The sequence below is a fragment of the Xiphophorus hellerii genome, chromosome 2 (assembly GCF_003331165.1).
Source record: "Xiphophorus hellerii strain 12219 chromosome 2, Xiphophorus_hellerii-4.1, whole genome shotgun sequence".
In the NCBI taxonomy this organism is placed as follows: Eukaryota; Metazoa; Chordata; class Actinopteri; order Cyprinodontiformes; family Poeciliidae; genus Xiphophorus; species Xiphophorus hellerii.
In genome coordinates this window covers 17,122,571-17,138,167 of record NC_045673.1, presented here as the reverse complement: position 1 = coordinate 17,138,167, position 15,597 = coordinate 17,122,571, and the positions used below count along the sequence as shown (strand labels likewise).

The 15,597-nt window shown below is 42.0% G+C and overlaps 1 protein-coding gene across 1 annotated transcript; it reads right to left on the bottom strand.

Moving 5' to 3' along the window:
- Positions 1–234: 234 nt before the first annotated feature.
- mob2a (MOB kinase activator 2a) lies at positions 235–14,063 on the bottom strand. The gene is given in 7 exon segments (XM_032585498.1): positions 235–2,045; positions 2,047–2,066; positions 2,855–2,979; positions 6,833–6,926; positions 7,786–7,888; positions 7,890–7,947; positions 13,832–14,063. Coding segments are annotated over 7 exon segments (804 nt in total). The 5' UTR covers positions 13,948–14,063; the 3' UTR covers positions 235–1,757.
- Positions 14,064–15,597: the final 1,534 nt, after the last annotated feature.

Here is a 15,597-nt window from a genome sequence, read left to right as displayed (position 1 = left end):
AGAACTGGTAAATACTTAAATCCTTTATTTTTCCTGATCATGTAGCCCAACGTGAGCCGGTGAAATGTAGTAGATGATACAATCAGTCATTTAAGGTCATATTTTAATGTTAATGTTTTTTTAATAAACCACAATTTTTCACAGTTGAAATATTTAAATACTTACAAATCCCTGCTAGTCATTTCACACACTAAACCTGTTAAAAGTTTTATATTAATAAGAGACGGACACAGCTGGCATTTCTCTCTTTTATTAGATTATAATCCGCAGAGCTTAAAATATTAAATTGCTTTTAACTTAGTTAATAATTAAAATACATAAAAATGAGCCAGAACTGAGGAACCCTGCAAAAAAGAGAGAAATTAAAAATAAATAAAAATGGAGAATTATAAATTCAATCCTCCTCCAAACAGAGGCTATATCTGACAGAACCCGCTTGTGATTCTTTGTACAGTAAAGTCCAAGCAGACTTTGCATGTTCTATATCCAAACTAATTTTCCTCTGATAATCTTTTATTTTCCTCTTAAAAAAAAGAAAAAAAAAGAAAAACAAAAGTAAATTTAAAGGGTGAGGCAAAAAAAATAAAAGCTGTGTTTTTTCATTTCTGAGCTGGAAGCACAGGTGAGTGTTTACGCAGCAGAGCAGCTTTGCACCGTTACTCCCACTCCTCCTCCCGTCTCCACGTCCGCCCCTCTGAGCCTGCAGACATGACCTCATGTCTTTGTCCTCCTGTGCTGCCGGAGTGGGTGGTGCGGCCGTGCTCGACACCAACACGCAGCTGTGAATCGCCCAGTATGGACGCCCAGTCTGCCTCGAAGTATTCGCTCTACTGAGAAGATTAAACATCTAGCGTACAATCTTTAGATTTGCCCCTTTGTCTGCATGTTTGCTGCCCCCTACAGGTACGCTGTGGGACATGTTTGTGGGGGATTATGCGAGTACAGTGCAGTTAAATATGATCAACATTTGTCCTATGAGGCAGTCTAGTGAATAAGGGACAGAATGAAATCGAGAGGCTCCTCTCTGGCAGCAGTTGACTGATTCTCTCAGATCCTGAGTAGGAAGCGCCTTAATTACCACCCCCCACTCGCTCCAGATAAAGAACCCGAACAGTGATTGGCTAGCATTGCCCCATCAGGCGGTAACATGGCTGCCTCCTTGCAGTCGCAGCGCCACCCCCCGCCCATCCCCGGAGCAGGAGGGAGACGAGCCTGCGGGTGAGCAGAGGCGCCGCTTCTCCACTCATCTACACTGTACACATAGCAGGTCGAAGCAAAGCAGAGCCCCGGCCCCCACGCCTTCCTGTACTGTATGCTAGGTAGAGGACAGATGGAGGTGGATAGAAACACTGCACCCCGCTTCAACAACAACAAAATAAAACTGAGTAAAACTTTCAACAAAAATAAACGAGGAAAATAAAAACCAAAAAATAAAATAAAATATACACATTTTGTCTTTTGTTCCTAGTTTAGATTGCAGAGAAGACGGGAGGGATTTGTCCCTGGGAGGAACGCTCACGCCATTTCCTGCTGGCGTGACAAACCCCTCCCCGCAACCCCAACCTTCCCCACATGAAACCCTCCCAGGCCTTTTCCTCCCGACTGGTCGGTCGGTCGGTGGTGGAGCGAAACATTAGGGTAGTGGAAGGTTTCATAAGTCCTGCCTGCACCGAGAAAGGGGACTGGGCTGTTTGTTTTCCCTTCTCTCCTCTCAGATCTTCCATCATCCCCCAGGGCCGCCATCTCGCCGCCGCTGCTCATCTCTCCGTCACGTGGTTCTGTGAAGACGGGGAGGGGGCTGGTGCGGGGGCGGAGGGGGCCGGGGCGGGAATGGGACTGCAGAGGATTTCGGACAAGTCGTCCATGATACAGGTCTCCTTAGGGTCGATCAGGTTGAATTCCCTTACGAAAACGATGAAATGTGCATACAGAGTGTTCAAGTGGCCGTGCAGGTCCAGAGCCACCGTTTCCTTAAAGTGCGCCCAGTAGAGGTGAGCCAGCACGTGGAACAGGTACCGGCAGATCTTCTTCACCAACGACTCAAACTGAGTTGGGGAACTCTTTGCCTGAAGGAGGAAACAAAAGCAGACAAGAGGGACTGGTTTATGAACAAGCATCACGAGATACAGGAAAAAAAGGTCAGGGGTCAAGTCTGCTATTGAGTAACAGGCATTTATTTATTTTAGCAATCCAACATACCCTGTTGAACTAAACTAAGCTAGCTGTCGGGCTAAATTATGTAAGTTTTACTACAACTTTTAGCCGAGGCACTTGTTAGGAGATCTGGTCAGAGTTCTCAGTCCCTTTTAGGCCACTTTCCAAGTAAAATTACAAACTTTACTATGAATTTAAGGCCAATATCCTCTACAAATGTCAGGGTTCAACTATGAAACCTGAAAAAATGAGGAGGAAGGAAGCATGATGGGTAAACTGGTGGAGGAAACAGAAAGACAAATGGCTGGAAGGATAGACGACTGGCCAAATGAAAGATAATTGGATTTGATTGATCAACAGACAACTGGATGGATGAACAGATTAATAGAAAGAAAGTTGGATGGTCTGATTGGTAAGCAAAAGGCTGGAAAGATGGATGCATTTACATACTGATGTAAGACAGCTGAGTGAAGGGATGATAGACAAGAGAATGGACAGAATCTGGATGTCGTTCAGACAAATGATATGGAATGAACTTTGAAAATTCAACTACATTTTCTTTTTTTACAGTTTCTTTATAAAACCTAAATGAAATTTAGTACTCCAGACTTCTAAGGCAACATTTTAAATTTATACGCCTGCAGGGGGCAGTGTAGCATCAGTCAGGTTCACGCTTCAGAGGCTCAGGGGGTCCACTCACCATACTTTGTAGGAAAGATTTCCTCGTCTGTGACCAGTTTCTGACAAAGACTCATTACGAAGTCGACGTACTGTGGAGCAGTGCACTTCGTCTTCTTCCCCCTCTCGTCATACCAGTAGTATATTCTAGAGACAGAGACACAAACATGGAAATCACCTTTCTGATATTTTGTAAAATCCTTTGATTACGCAACTGTGCAACTTTAAATAAACATGCAAATAGATGTTTATGGCAGCTGAGACAAAAACAAGAGCACTTCCTGGAGCAACAGGGTGATGAACAACACATTAGCCAGCGATGAGGCATAATCAACCTTTAAAAACAATCTGCTGCTCTGTTGCCTCATCAGGAAAAAAACTAAACGACTTTCTGAATTAAGCGGCAGAGTAATAGAAAGAGCTAAATAAACAAATTGAGTTTTATTTGACTCCAATTGGAACCAGTTCCCTGATCTCTCTACATTCATCCCCAGGTTCAGGGCCAGTCCTGTTGCTGGTCCAACATTTCTGTTCGGACTAACCCAGATGTTTACCAGATGTTCCAGTAAACATCTGGAAGAACAGGTAAGAAAAAGATGTCATCAGTGGGAAGAGGTCACCTGAGAGACTTCAGCAGGCTCATGATGAGTCAGACAAACGAAACAGGATGAGTGAAGAAACAAAGCATGATCTCAGAGCTGAAAGGAGTCCGGTTCATTGGCTGATAAAATGAGAGCGCAGGTGCAGCTGAGGCACCGTGTGTGTGTGTGTGTGTGTATGTGTGTGTGGGAGGTGGAGGACCAGACATTACAAATCCTGAGTAAACCTGCAGGATATCTACTTGTCACACCAATCATAGAGCCCTACAATGCCCCGCCAAAGTATTCACACACCTCTAATTTGTCCCATTGCAGCCACAGACTCAGGTGTGTTTATGGGGATTTTGTGTGATAGACGAAAATTGTAAAGCAGCAGGAGATATAAATATATTTAACGCAGCCCTCTTTTGTCTCATAAATAAAAATAAAATAAATTTCAGACTGATCGACCGCCTCTAGAAGCCATCTCAATGGTAATATTAAAATAATTTAAGGATTTTGACTCTAAACATGCAGCCAGAGCAACAGTGTAATGTTTTAGACCAGGCTAGAATGGCCCAGTCAAAGTCCAGACCTGAATTCAATTAAGAATTTGTGACAAGAATCCATAATCACAGATGCCAGCCGAGTAAATTTATGTTTTTTCCTAAATAAAGAAAACCTGCCTCTAGGTGTGTAAAGATGGTCGAAGACATTCTCCGAAACATCTGCAGCTGGAAATGCTCAAAAAGGAGGTTCTAAAACGTGTTGACAGAGGGAGGAAAACGAATGCAACATAACACTGTTTCCTTTCTATTTTTCTCACGTAAAATCTCAGTAAAATACAGCAAAGTTTCATGGTAATTTTATATGAGTAATTTTACAAAGTGCTATGTTCACACAGACTATGCAAGGTGCAAACACACAGCGCAGATCTGACGCAAACATGGCTCCAAGCCGCTCTCATCCAGACTCTGATTATATTTCAGGAACTGTTACGTTTCATTACGTTCAAACTGCTTTGAATAGGGAAATCTATTTTTAAAAGATTTTATCGCTGTTTGCAGAATCTAAAATGGAACCAGCTAAGTGAGACTAACAATGAACACACAGAGCACTTTATCCACCCACCCGAACAAAATGGGGATAAAAAGGCTGCTAAATGGTTCCATTCCCTCAAAGATCATGGAAACATTTTCTTCCTAAAATAGTGCCAAGCTCTGCCCGTGGGCAGGGGCACTGACGCTGCTGAGACTGCGGCTCAGGCGGTGCTTTACCGCAGAAAGAGGGGAGAGAGGGGAAGGGTGGAGCGCTGCACAGCAGGAAAGGGAGAAAGGTAGAGTCATAAATATGAGGCCTAGTGTTGCAAAATGGATAATTCAATCCAGAGAGAGGCTACGCCACAATATATATTCAATATTAGTTTGGAGTGTTTTTCTGCGTTAACTCGTTGCTTCTGATCTCCACAGCTGAATGAACGCGGCTAATAAAACGAGACGCCGTCGCCTCCTGCAGCTCACTCCTGCAGGCCAAGCACGCTCTCAGGGTGGAGGCTAACAAGACTAGCTTCAGGTGACAGCCGTGGAAAAAATCCACTGTTGACTCAGAGGGAAGCTCGCCAAGTTTCTTTTACACGGAAAAGCTACCAGGTTGCCAGTAGTCAGTGGTGGAGGTGGGTTTGTCAGGTCATTTCTCCGATGTGAGCTTTTGCAGATTGGTTAATATGTTACAAGACTGTGGGTTATGTGTTGCTTACAATGTGTGGCTGATCAGATTTTACCGTCATTCGGCACACAGAAGGCGTCTCTTTAGAGACTTAAAGGATGACAGAACCACACCCCGACAGGCTCCCTGTTTACACAAATACTTGCAGTCAGTCGCCTCCCTTCATGCCATAAATATGCCAGCATGTTTTCAGAGGCACACAGTAGCTAAAAAAACAAACTGCTGCTATGAAACCTCTAGCTCTGGTCAGCAACCCAGGAGTGAGTTTTAATCACATCTAAAAAGGCAAATTAGCGACAGTTTGATTACAGCATTAACGAAGTCAGTCTGTGTTCATATCAGCAGGCTGCAGAAGGCAAAGAGGATATACTGCAATTTCCTGAAATCTGCAGGAAATTGTCCAGGTGAGTGATTATACCACAATGACCTCATCTTTGCCAGATTACAAATAATCTTAAAATAGATCTGTGGAAAAATGAACAAATCATGAAATATCAGAAGGGGAAAAGAAAGTTTACGAAGTTCTTATGTGCAGGGCTAACCACATGTATTGGATCTAATAAAGAAGTGTAAAAAGCCTTAAGATAATTTATTACAGCACCATAATCAGAAAACCAATCCAATCTTAATTGAACATTTATTCAGCGGAGAAAAAATGATGCAGTAAAAGTTACATCAAGTAACATCATGCATCCTCCTCTGAACTCCACAAAGGGAATAAAGTAATTTAAACAGCTGTTCTTTGTTTTGTCAAAACTCACTGGTGAGTGTTTGTAACTGAATAGTAACTTACTTTTATCTGACCAAAGTATGTGTCAATAGTGTTTAATAGCTATTGTAGAGACTCAGTTCCCCCAAGGTGGCATCAAAGTGGCCAGTGGCTGAGAGAAATGAGCCATTGTCACAACATATTCATACCAGAGGGAAACAGCAAGTAATGGATTATTAGTCAAAAGTTCCTAGAAACTCTGGTTATCAAAAAAATGCTTTTAAAAAAGCCTTTATTTAAAATGAACTGTCAGGGGTACCTATACATTTGATGTTGTTACAAAAGATCAAAGAATTGTAATTAAATGTAATTTTTCAACATTTATACACATCAGATGATGCATCTACAATAAAAAATTACACACCTTTACAAGGGGTGCTAATAAAAGTGGCAGTAATGAGAAGATTTGGTGCTAATAGGCAACAATCAGGGACCAAAATAAACCATTAATGAGTTTAAAGCAGAACCAAAAGTTCATTCATATTTATTTTTAACATTTTTGGCACTAGTGGTCTTTATTCATTAGCAGGAGTGGGCAATCCTGGTCCTCGAGGGCCGGTGTCCTGCAACTCTTAGATGTCTCCCTGGTCCAACACACTTGAATCCAATAGCTGAATCACCTCCTAAGTGAAGTCAAGTTCTCCAGAGTCCTGCTAATGACCTCATTATTTCACTCAGGTGTGTTAAAGTAGAGATACATCTAAAAGTTGCAGGAGACTGGCCCTCGAGGCCTGGAGTTGCCCACCCCTGCATTAGGGTGACCGAGAAGAGAATGACCGGTAGAAAAAGCCCAGGAATTGAACCCGACATCGGTTAAACAAGGACTGTAGCGTCTCTATACGGACCCACCTGGATCCCCAGACCAGATATTTCTAATAAATTAACCAATATGTTGTTAGCTGCTAAAAACATGTTGCAGACAACTTACGTGCTACAAGCCGTCATGGCCTGACAGGTCTCCCCGGTGCAGAACTCTGAAATGGTGCTGTACTGCAGGTTGATAAGATTGAAGAATGTCGTCGCTGTGAAACAGATAAGACACACAGATCACACCAGGGCAACCATCCCATGTCATCTGCTGCAAAGGACTACACCAAGCTACACAAATATTGTCAAGTCAGCATCATCAACAACAGGGGACAGGTGTTGTCACTTAGGAAGTGAAAGAGATAAACGGCTCTTTCACGAACCAAATCTGAGGCTGATCAGTGACAGAAACACTCTGAAATATTTGTTTCACAGGTTAGATGTGTGCAACCGTGTAGTTTTTACTAGTAGGACAACATTCCTTCTGGAATTCATCCGTTTACTTAACAACTTCAGTGGAAAATACCTACAGCAATGTCTTCCAAACAAGTTTTTCACTCAACATAATACATGCAGCCATGTTTATGTTAATCTTCACATTACGAGCATTGAATTTGGGGTGTATGGGTTATTTTGCACCATCTACAATTTAGTAAAAGATACATTTAAATCTTTATTAGAGAGATGCTCCAATATTTTATTCATTAAATGCATCTAAAACTAACAAAAGCTAAACCTGCAGGTCTGACCTCGTGAAAACAAAATAATTAGTATCGGCCAGGAAAAGTTTGAACACTTCATCCCACAGAGAGTGTTTAGCAGAATCTAGATTTGGATTAGGAGCTTCTTCTCTCCTGAAGGTAAGTGCACACACATGTTGGAAAAACAACACAAGCCCCAAAGGGAAAACTGTACAAGTTGAAGCAAACACTGAGCTTTAAGGTATAGTTTGTCTTAACGACATGAAAACCCCACCTCTCCTTTTGAAGCTGTGTTTAATTACTCTTAATAGCTCGGTATTTACATTAGTGGTTTTGAGCTCAACACGCTCATATGACGATGTCAGTCACTCACTGTTGCTCGCTAGCCATTCGTTGAGGTCTATCTCTCTGGGCAGCACCACCAGCTCCTTCAGGTCAAAGTCCACCACCCGGATCTTGGTGAACTCTGGCTCCACAGTACTGCTTCTTCTCCTCTGCCGGTGGCTTCTTTCCATTTGGCTTCGTCTTCGACTTCCTGCAACACAGAGGAAACGAAGACAGTTTTGAAAAGCTGCGCATGCTTTTTGATTGAGGCAGTCATTCTTAAAAGCAAAAGTGAGATGGTGATGCCAGCCTTAACTCAGCAGTGCAAAAAAAGAAACCCAATAATTTATGGAGACCTCAGCAAAATCAAGAGTTAAAGAAACCTCAGTGAGGTCAGACCTGCAGATCTATGACTGCCTGGGGGCGACTGAATCCATAAACATAAAGAAAATGCTCCCCAACCCAGACTTTGACAGTGACTTCACTGCAGACCCCACAAACACCCACTGCCGCATCTTTACTGCAGATCTCCGACCTTACATCGGCTCAGATAGCCTCACAAAGTCGCCCGTCCGCAGCTTGTTGAGCTACTTTTAGCACAGACATGTCATATCACACCCTGCCTTTACTTCCCCAAGTTTTGACCTCTCACCCCTCGGGCTCCTCCTCGGGCTGCTCCAGGAGCAGCGGTTTGCATGGGGTCAAAGGCCAGAAACCTCGACATATAATACAGACGAATGCCTGGTCGGTCTTCTGAGCCACACAGAAGGTTGAGATCCTGCCTGATAGGTGCTCCGCTCTAACATTTCCTCTCTGTTCCTGATCCTGATTGGCTTAGGCCCACTGATGTTTGGGTTTGTGTGAGGACAAGGAAGACAGAGTTTGCTCCGCTGACCCTCACTTCCGGTCTTTCAGCAGTCACCGACTCCATCGCTTTCACTCTGTCTGCTTCCAGATTTTTCCTCCAGGCAAAACCGAAAACATGCATGTAGCCCCTCAGTCAATCGAAAGCGTTTTAGAGGGAAGAAATGTAAGGTCGAGAAAAGAAAGGAGGAGTCAAACTGACATGATTCCAGCTGATAACCATGGGAACAAATAAACACTTTCAAAACATGACAGAACCGAGAGGCACGAGGCCTTCTTGGCACGCTGCAGTTTCATTCCCCTTCCCAGGAAGCGCTGCCTCGCTTTTCCACCCAGCATACAAGGGAAAGGCATGTCAGCATGTAGCTGCACACACACAGCCTGCAGTCTTCCTACTTTGTAAACGTTTATTTTTTATGTGCTTGCAGTCATCTAACTCATCAGCCCTGACAAAGGCAAACTGCCTGATGATTTCCTGTGAAACGTTTAACGTCTGAGCAAACCAAACTGGTTCTTGTTTAAAGTTTTCCACGTGTTCAAAATCACACAGCTGTCGAGCCGGCTGTGGGACTTGAACTGCAAGGATGCTAAAAGGCGTTGTTGATTGGTTAATTACTACTTACTAGTCAATATTAATTTTTCCATTATCTACTCCTGGATTGAAGGATTTATTTTTTTTTTGACTACTGCTCAAAAACTTCAGTCCATTTTATTCATTCATTTCTTTGTATCCATCCAGTCGATCATAAAACCTCAACTTGTTCGTGGGAGTGCAGGCAGAATCAGGTGGTTTTCTGCTCTGAGCTACATGTTTCATCATGTGAAAACTGCTTTGCCCAAGGACAAAGCCTCATTTGCAGATACCGTCAGTTCTTGTAGCTAAAGGTTTTGTAAAGCATCTCAGAAAACTGTTCGACTCGTATGAAAGGATCTTTTGAAAAACAGCTTCACAGCCAATTCCTGTCCTCCTCTCTCCCTCTGCAGTTTCATAACTTTCCAAACAAACTCCTCCTCCATTTCTAGTGTCCACACTTCAAGGTGGGGGGGAAGAAATTCCCAAGTCAGTATTTTAAGGTACAGAAAACTTCCTCTATACCAGCTCTTATCTAGGCTTGCATAACACACACAGGTTTTCCTGTTCTTGGCAAAAGCTTTTACCATAAAAGGCATTGAGGCGACTCGTTCTGCTCACCAGATCTGGGCAGAGCACAAGGCAGAAATTTAAGGGAAAAGTGAGGTCAGGCATGTTTTTGGACTGGAGAGAGCTGCAGTCCCATGATGACCTAGAAAACCAAACCAAAACGTCTTATTTCAAGTGAAAATGAAAGATGTGAATCAGAAAGAGTGACTTTCTGAGTCACAGAATCAGAAAGTGTTTATCTGGAAGAAGTGCAAGGAAATCGGTATAGAATTGTGATCAATGGACCAGATTTATCTTGATCAGCTCATAGTCCCTCCCACAAACACATGCAGGTAAGTGCTGTAAAATTGTGAAATGGAGAAGGAAATCGGAAAATGTGTTTCTGCCAAAAAAGACCAGATCAGAGGAGCGCTGGAAATAGACATTTATTGTTGGCCGATACAGAGGTCAGAGCAACGACCAACAGCTGTTCCACTTTTCTCCTCTCACTTTCTCCCAACACCCCCAACCATCAAGCCGTCTTCACTTACTACCTTTCCTCTTGTGTCCCCTCAACACACACACACACACCTGTGTCTACCACAGAAAGGCCACACTGACTGCAGCCCCCTTTCACTTTTCATGGTCCAGCTGGTCCCAACAGCTGCGCCCCCCTCCTCCACCCCGCCAGGCCCTCCGAGATAATCTAGAAGAAGCGAGTTCTGTCCGGTTTGAGAAGCGGTGTTTGTCCAGGCGCGTGCGCATCCGCCGAAGGCTGTTCAAACATACATCTGCTTGGCCTCAGGCTGGTGCAAATATTTGTTGCTCTATGTTGGCTGACCAAGTGGCAAACAAGTAGCCGAGTACGGCTGGGGTAAAAATGGCCTTAGCCTGAATATGAGTACAATTTGAATCCAGTCCCACTACCAGAATCTGGCTCTAATTTATCCTGGAATCACAGGGGAGAAACATTTCAGGGCCATGAAGAAGAATCAACTCAAGTGTTTCATAAAAGTAGAACAATCGGCTCCCAAATCGTTCTTCTCTTCCCTAAAGCCTTGGTGCTTTTTAGCTTGGAAAAGTTCAGGTAGAGCCCATCACTTTTTACTGACTTGTTTTGTGTGGAAACTCTTGTAACTAAACTGACACCTGTTTAATAACCTCCATGTAATGACTTTCCCCTGAAGCTCGGGGCTCCTGCCAAGCCAGATATTGCACAACTGTTGCCGAAATTGGCCCTCCGGATGGAAGGGGCGTAGAACTGCTGGCATCTGGATGCAGTCAATGTAATCCAAAGTAACACTGACAACAAGCTCAGTTCAGCTTTCCATCATACACAACACTGCTTTAAAGACTTTAGGGATTTTTTCTAATAGTTCATAAAATAATCAAGGGGCGCCCTCAAAAACAAAATGCAGTCCAACAAAAAGACAAATGTAAAACAGTTTGAGGTGTTTTAAAATGAACAGGACAGATTGATGCTAACTGAGTCAAATCTCTAGATAAAGAATAGATGATGAGTTTTTGAGCTTTTTTTCACCCCATGACCCTGAGTAAACGTAGCGTTTACAAGAGTCAGAGGTCAAAGGCCTTACAATCAGAGATCTTCTGCTTGTTATAAATTCATCAATCATCAGCTGAATAGAAACAATAATTACTTTAAAAGTGCAATACAATAACTGATTAAATTACTCAGTGTATAAACAGAGCAGTCTTAGGAGTGGCAGTTCTCCCTGGGGTCACTGATCTGTTTGGAGATTCGAAACAAAAAGGCTCTGAACACCCTGAAGGCCACAAACACTGGAAATACAGCCAGGCAAGAGCAGAACCGCAGCAGCCATCAGAAAGGCTAAAGAAAGAGATGGGGATTTGGTTGAAATAGTTAGCCTAAATTCAGAAAAGTTTTAACTAACCACAGAAAATCAGGTCGTTTTTGATTCCTGGAATAAAGACGAAAACCTGAAGCTTCTCTGTTTGGTTGGACTGGTAGACTTTATGCCTCCAAAGTGTTTTAACCACTAACCTTAGTTAGTTCTGACCGTCCCACCTTCCTCTTCTCATCCTGTCCTAAATCCCGTTCACAAGGACCCCCATGCAGCACCATAATGAAGCCTCATCAACATCACAACATGTATGTATATGAAGCAAGGGTAAGGGGGGATAAGCCATTGCTTAAGGGCTTTTTTAAAAATGTAACTTCACAGTAAGAATATAAACTCCAATACTGTTTTGATAAAAGACAAAAAAAAAAAAGAATCAACCCAGAATTCTCTGCATGATAATCTGTAAATCTAAATAAAAACATAATCAGATCGTTAAATATGCTGCATCAAAGAGTTGTCGTTTTTTTTCACCCCCCAAAAATGTAAATCTTTTACCTCAAATGGGTCATAAGCTTATATTTATCACTCCATTCTTACCGCTCGTCTTTATAACTTCTTCTAAACCAAAGGTAATCAACAATTTACCAGAGAAGGAAACACATTAAAGGAAGAGCAACAAGTCTACAACCCTTCCTGTCATTCTCATTAACTTAACTTTCTTCCTTGTTATCTTTGGCATAGCCACTTTTGCTTTTATTTTTCCCCCTGAAGAAGTGTGTCAAATCTCCCTCTTTGTTGTATTTCCTCAGAGATAACTGATTTTTTCATAACAAGGTCGAACTTCCCAAAAAAGTAGGTTCAACAAGACTTGTCTCTACCTGTCGCTGATGTTGCAACAGACTTCACGCCACGGAGTAATACTTTCAGTTCAGCTGCCTGTATTTTGCATACACAGGTTGATGGTGATAGCCTCCTCACCATCAACGTTCATACTGCTATTGTGTCACAAAACTATTTGTCTTGAGGCACTCGGCTCTTGGACTGCTGGAAAATAAAAACACACCTCTCCTTTGACATGAAAAGTAAGAGGAAACATTTCCAGGAGAGGCCTGTCCCCTAACGCAACAGACTCACAATGATAATTAAAACTGGAATACACAAAAATCAATCAGTAAGAGATTGAACTCTCTTAATCTGAAAGTCAAAAACCAATTGCTTTACTTTATGTGGGATTCATAAACTCACTACCTCTATCAAAGAACCAGAACAGCTTCTGTCTATACGAGTTATAGGAATCGGTGGTAAAAGTTCAGGGGAAAAAAATTAAAAATAAAACAGGGAAAATCCGTATTAGCCAGGAAAAGCTTGATTGTTGCCTCTTTAGAGATTATGGCCAAGAGTTGGAAACATGCAATTAGTCTGTGAATGGAGCACTAGTTTGTCAGACATTTTTTTTAAGCGTGAACCCAGCTCCCCAAATTTATAACTTTAAATGGCAGGGGATATAACACATTGTAAATAAATAAATAAATAAAAAATCTAGTTTTATCTACATAAGTACGGATTAAATGATGGGGAAGAAAATGGTTTTAAAATATGGAAAGAAAGCAAACCTGGCGTTATTTACCTTGTCCTACAACTAAGATTTTCCCAGAGTAGATTTTAAAAGGCTTTGACAAAAACAATTTCATCCTTAGACATTTCTTTATTTTTAGCAGATAAATACAATTACTTTAATTTTTAAACCCGTTTCCCTAAAATTCTCCTTAAATATCCCCTTAAAAAAAAATAAAGTCACCAGTAACACTAAATATTTTTCCATTCTTCTCATCTCCGGACCCATCACCAGCACAAAACTCCAACTTAAATGTCTTTTCATTTGTCTCCAAATTTTCCCCCAAATTAAATATGTAAAACATCAGGAGAGGTTTGAGTTTCTCTGAGACTTTTTAGTCCTTTTTTTTTTTTTTAGAAAGAACAAAAAAAGATAGACGACTCCCTGGCAACTCTTCCCCCTCATCATCATCGCTGAGTGGTAATCTGCGGTGGTCTTGTGTAATTACAGCATTTAAGCGACAGAGAGTTTATGAGTCGCTATTAAGGCGCTAGTTCTCAACGTCTCCTTATCTGGAAGGACGCAAACCCAGCGATAACCTGACGTTCATATGAAAAACAGCGCGGTAAAAACAAAAATGCTTAGTCAATAATAGAGTAATATAATAGAGAAAAAATTAATTTAATCACAAATTACTCCTAATGATTAGAAAACTAGAAAAAAAAAGTATTACCTTAGTACTTTTCCGACTGCCTGAATGACCATTTTCGCTGTTAATGGAGGTCTTGGGTTTTTCTGAGGGCGCATAACTTTCTTATCTTAACAAGAGGAGCAATAATCTCCAACCATAGCCTAGAAACATAAACAATATATATCAAAACGTCGCTTGTTCGGCTAGTTCAGGTCCGACAGAATCAGCACACCTTGCTGGTCCCACAAGGAACTTTCTGACTACTTACAGGAGAAAGAAAATCTCAGAGTAGCTCTCACAGAAAGCCCTCCCCCCTCCGCTCCATTACTGACGTCCAATCAGATAAGCGGGAAGCCAGGTAGGAGGCGGAGCATAGTGACGTCAACCGTCTGCCCATGTGGACGTGGTTGGTGTAGTCAGAATGTAGCAACAGGTGGTCAGACTGTAACTGGACTAGCGAAATAAAAAGGTGCAGCAAGGTTTCATACTCCTGTTGCAATAACTGGTTTGCACACAGCCTCGCTTTTCTCAGCTGAAAGAAACTAAGGACGTCAATTTTAAACGAGAAAAATAGATTGTAGTACATAATTTTATTAAATAAATTAGATTTAAAAAAACACATTGCATCAGTGTGGATTCGTGAACAAAAGTTTGTAAAATAGAGAGTAAAGAAAATATACAATTTAATTTCTACAACTAAAAAAAAAAAAAAGAAGCTTGCAGCAAGAATATTTGCTCAGCATTGCCTGCCCTCTGTGAGTGAACGGTGCAGTGTTGGGTGCTGGGCCTGCAAGGTGACATTCCTCCTTTTCATTCTCAAACCATTCCCGCAACCCAATCATGACCACAGTTAGACGTGTTCAAGCATGACTGAAGAACCAGTGAGGGAATCAGGCTGTACATTTTTTTTTTTGCAGGGAAAGGTTATTGTTGGGGGGAATTGTTTGGAGACTTTTTTTCATTTTAAGAACATAATTTAAAGCACAAGTAAGTTATAAATTTTAATTACACTGTCAGAGAGCAAACAACACTTGGACAAGGAGTTATGAAAACTGACTATAAGTTGGGCTCATGGGAAAATTACAACTATTGTTGCCAAACTATCATTCTCTTTGCCGTTCTTCCCTCTAATTATTGCCTGACAGCACACACGGCCCTCTTATTCTCCCGTTTCTGCTGTTGTGTTCACACATTTCCGCTGCTTTTCTTGGCTTGTTTATGTCGCCTCTTGCAATCATTGTCTCCTCTGGGGGACAAAAAAAGACAAAAAAAAAAATGTATAAAAAAGGAAATGAACATGGGGGTCAGTCTTTGCACATGTGGCAAGTGTACGACCGACAAGTTACCACATCACAGAAACCAATCTGTGCAATCTGCAGAGCTGCAGTGTGCATTCCTCATATGAAACTCGGGGCAAGCAGATACATGAGGCCATTATTCCTGGTGGAAAAGCCCCTATTTGATCCAAAAAGACCTGAGAAGCAGCTGTGTTTTGGGGTGTGCACCCACTTAACTGGAATTGGTGGGTGGAGATGGCTGGTCCTGAGGCATGTTCATTGGCTTCCTACTGCTGAACCAGAACTGAGAAGTACTAACAGGAGGAGGAAGACCTTTTTTTTTCATGGGGCTAAAAATAGCAGAAGCCTGACTAGTTTGGCCCATGAAGAATGAAAAAACCTGCACAGAGGCCATAACATGCGAGAGCCTATGCATGTGCAGAGTAGCTTAATCAGTGACTGAGGAGGAGTAGCCAGATGTGGGGGTGGGTTGTCAGTTTCTCTACAATAATCAGTGCCTATAAAATGGAA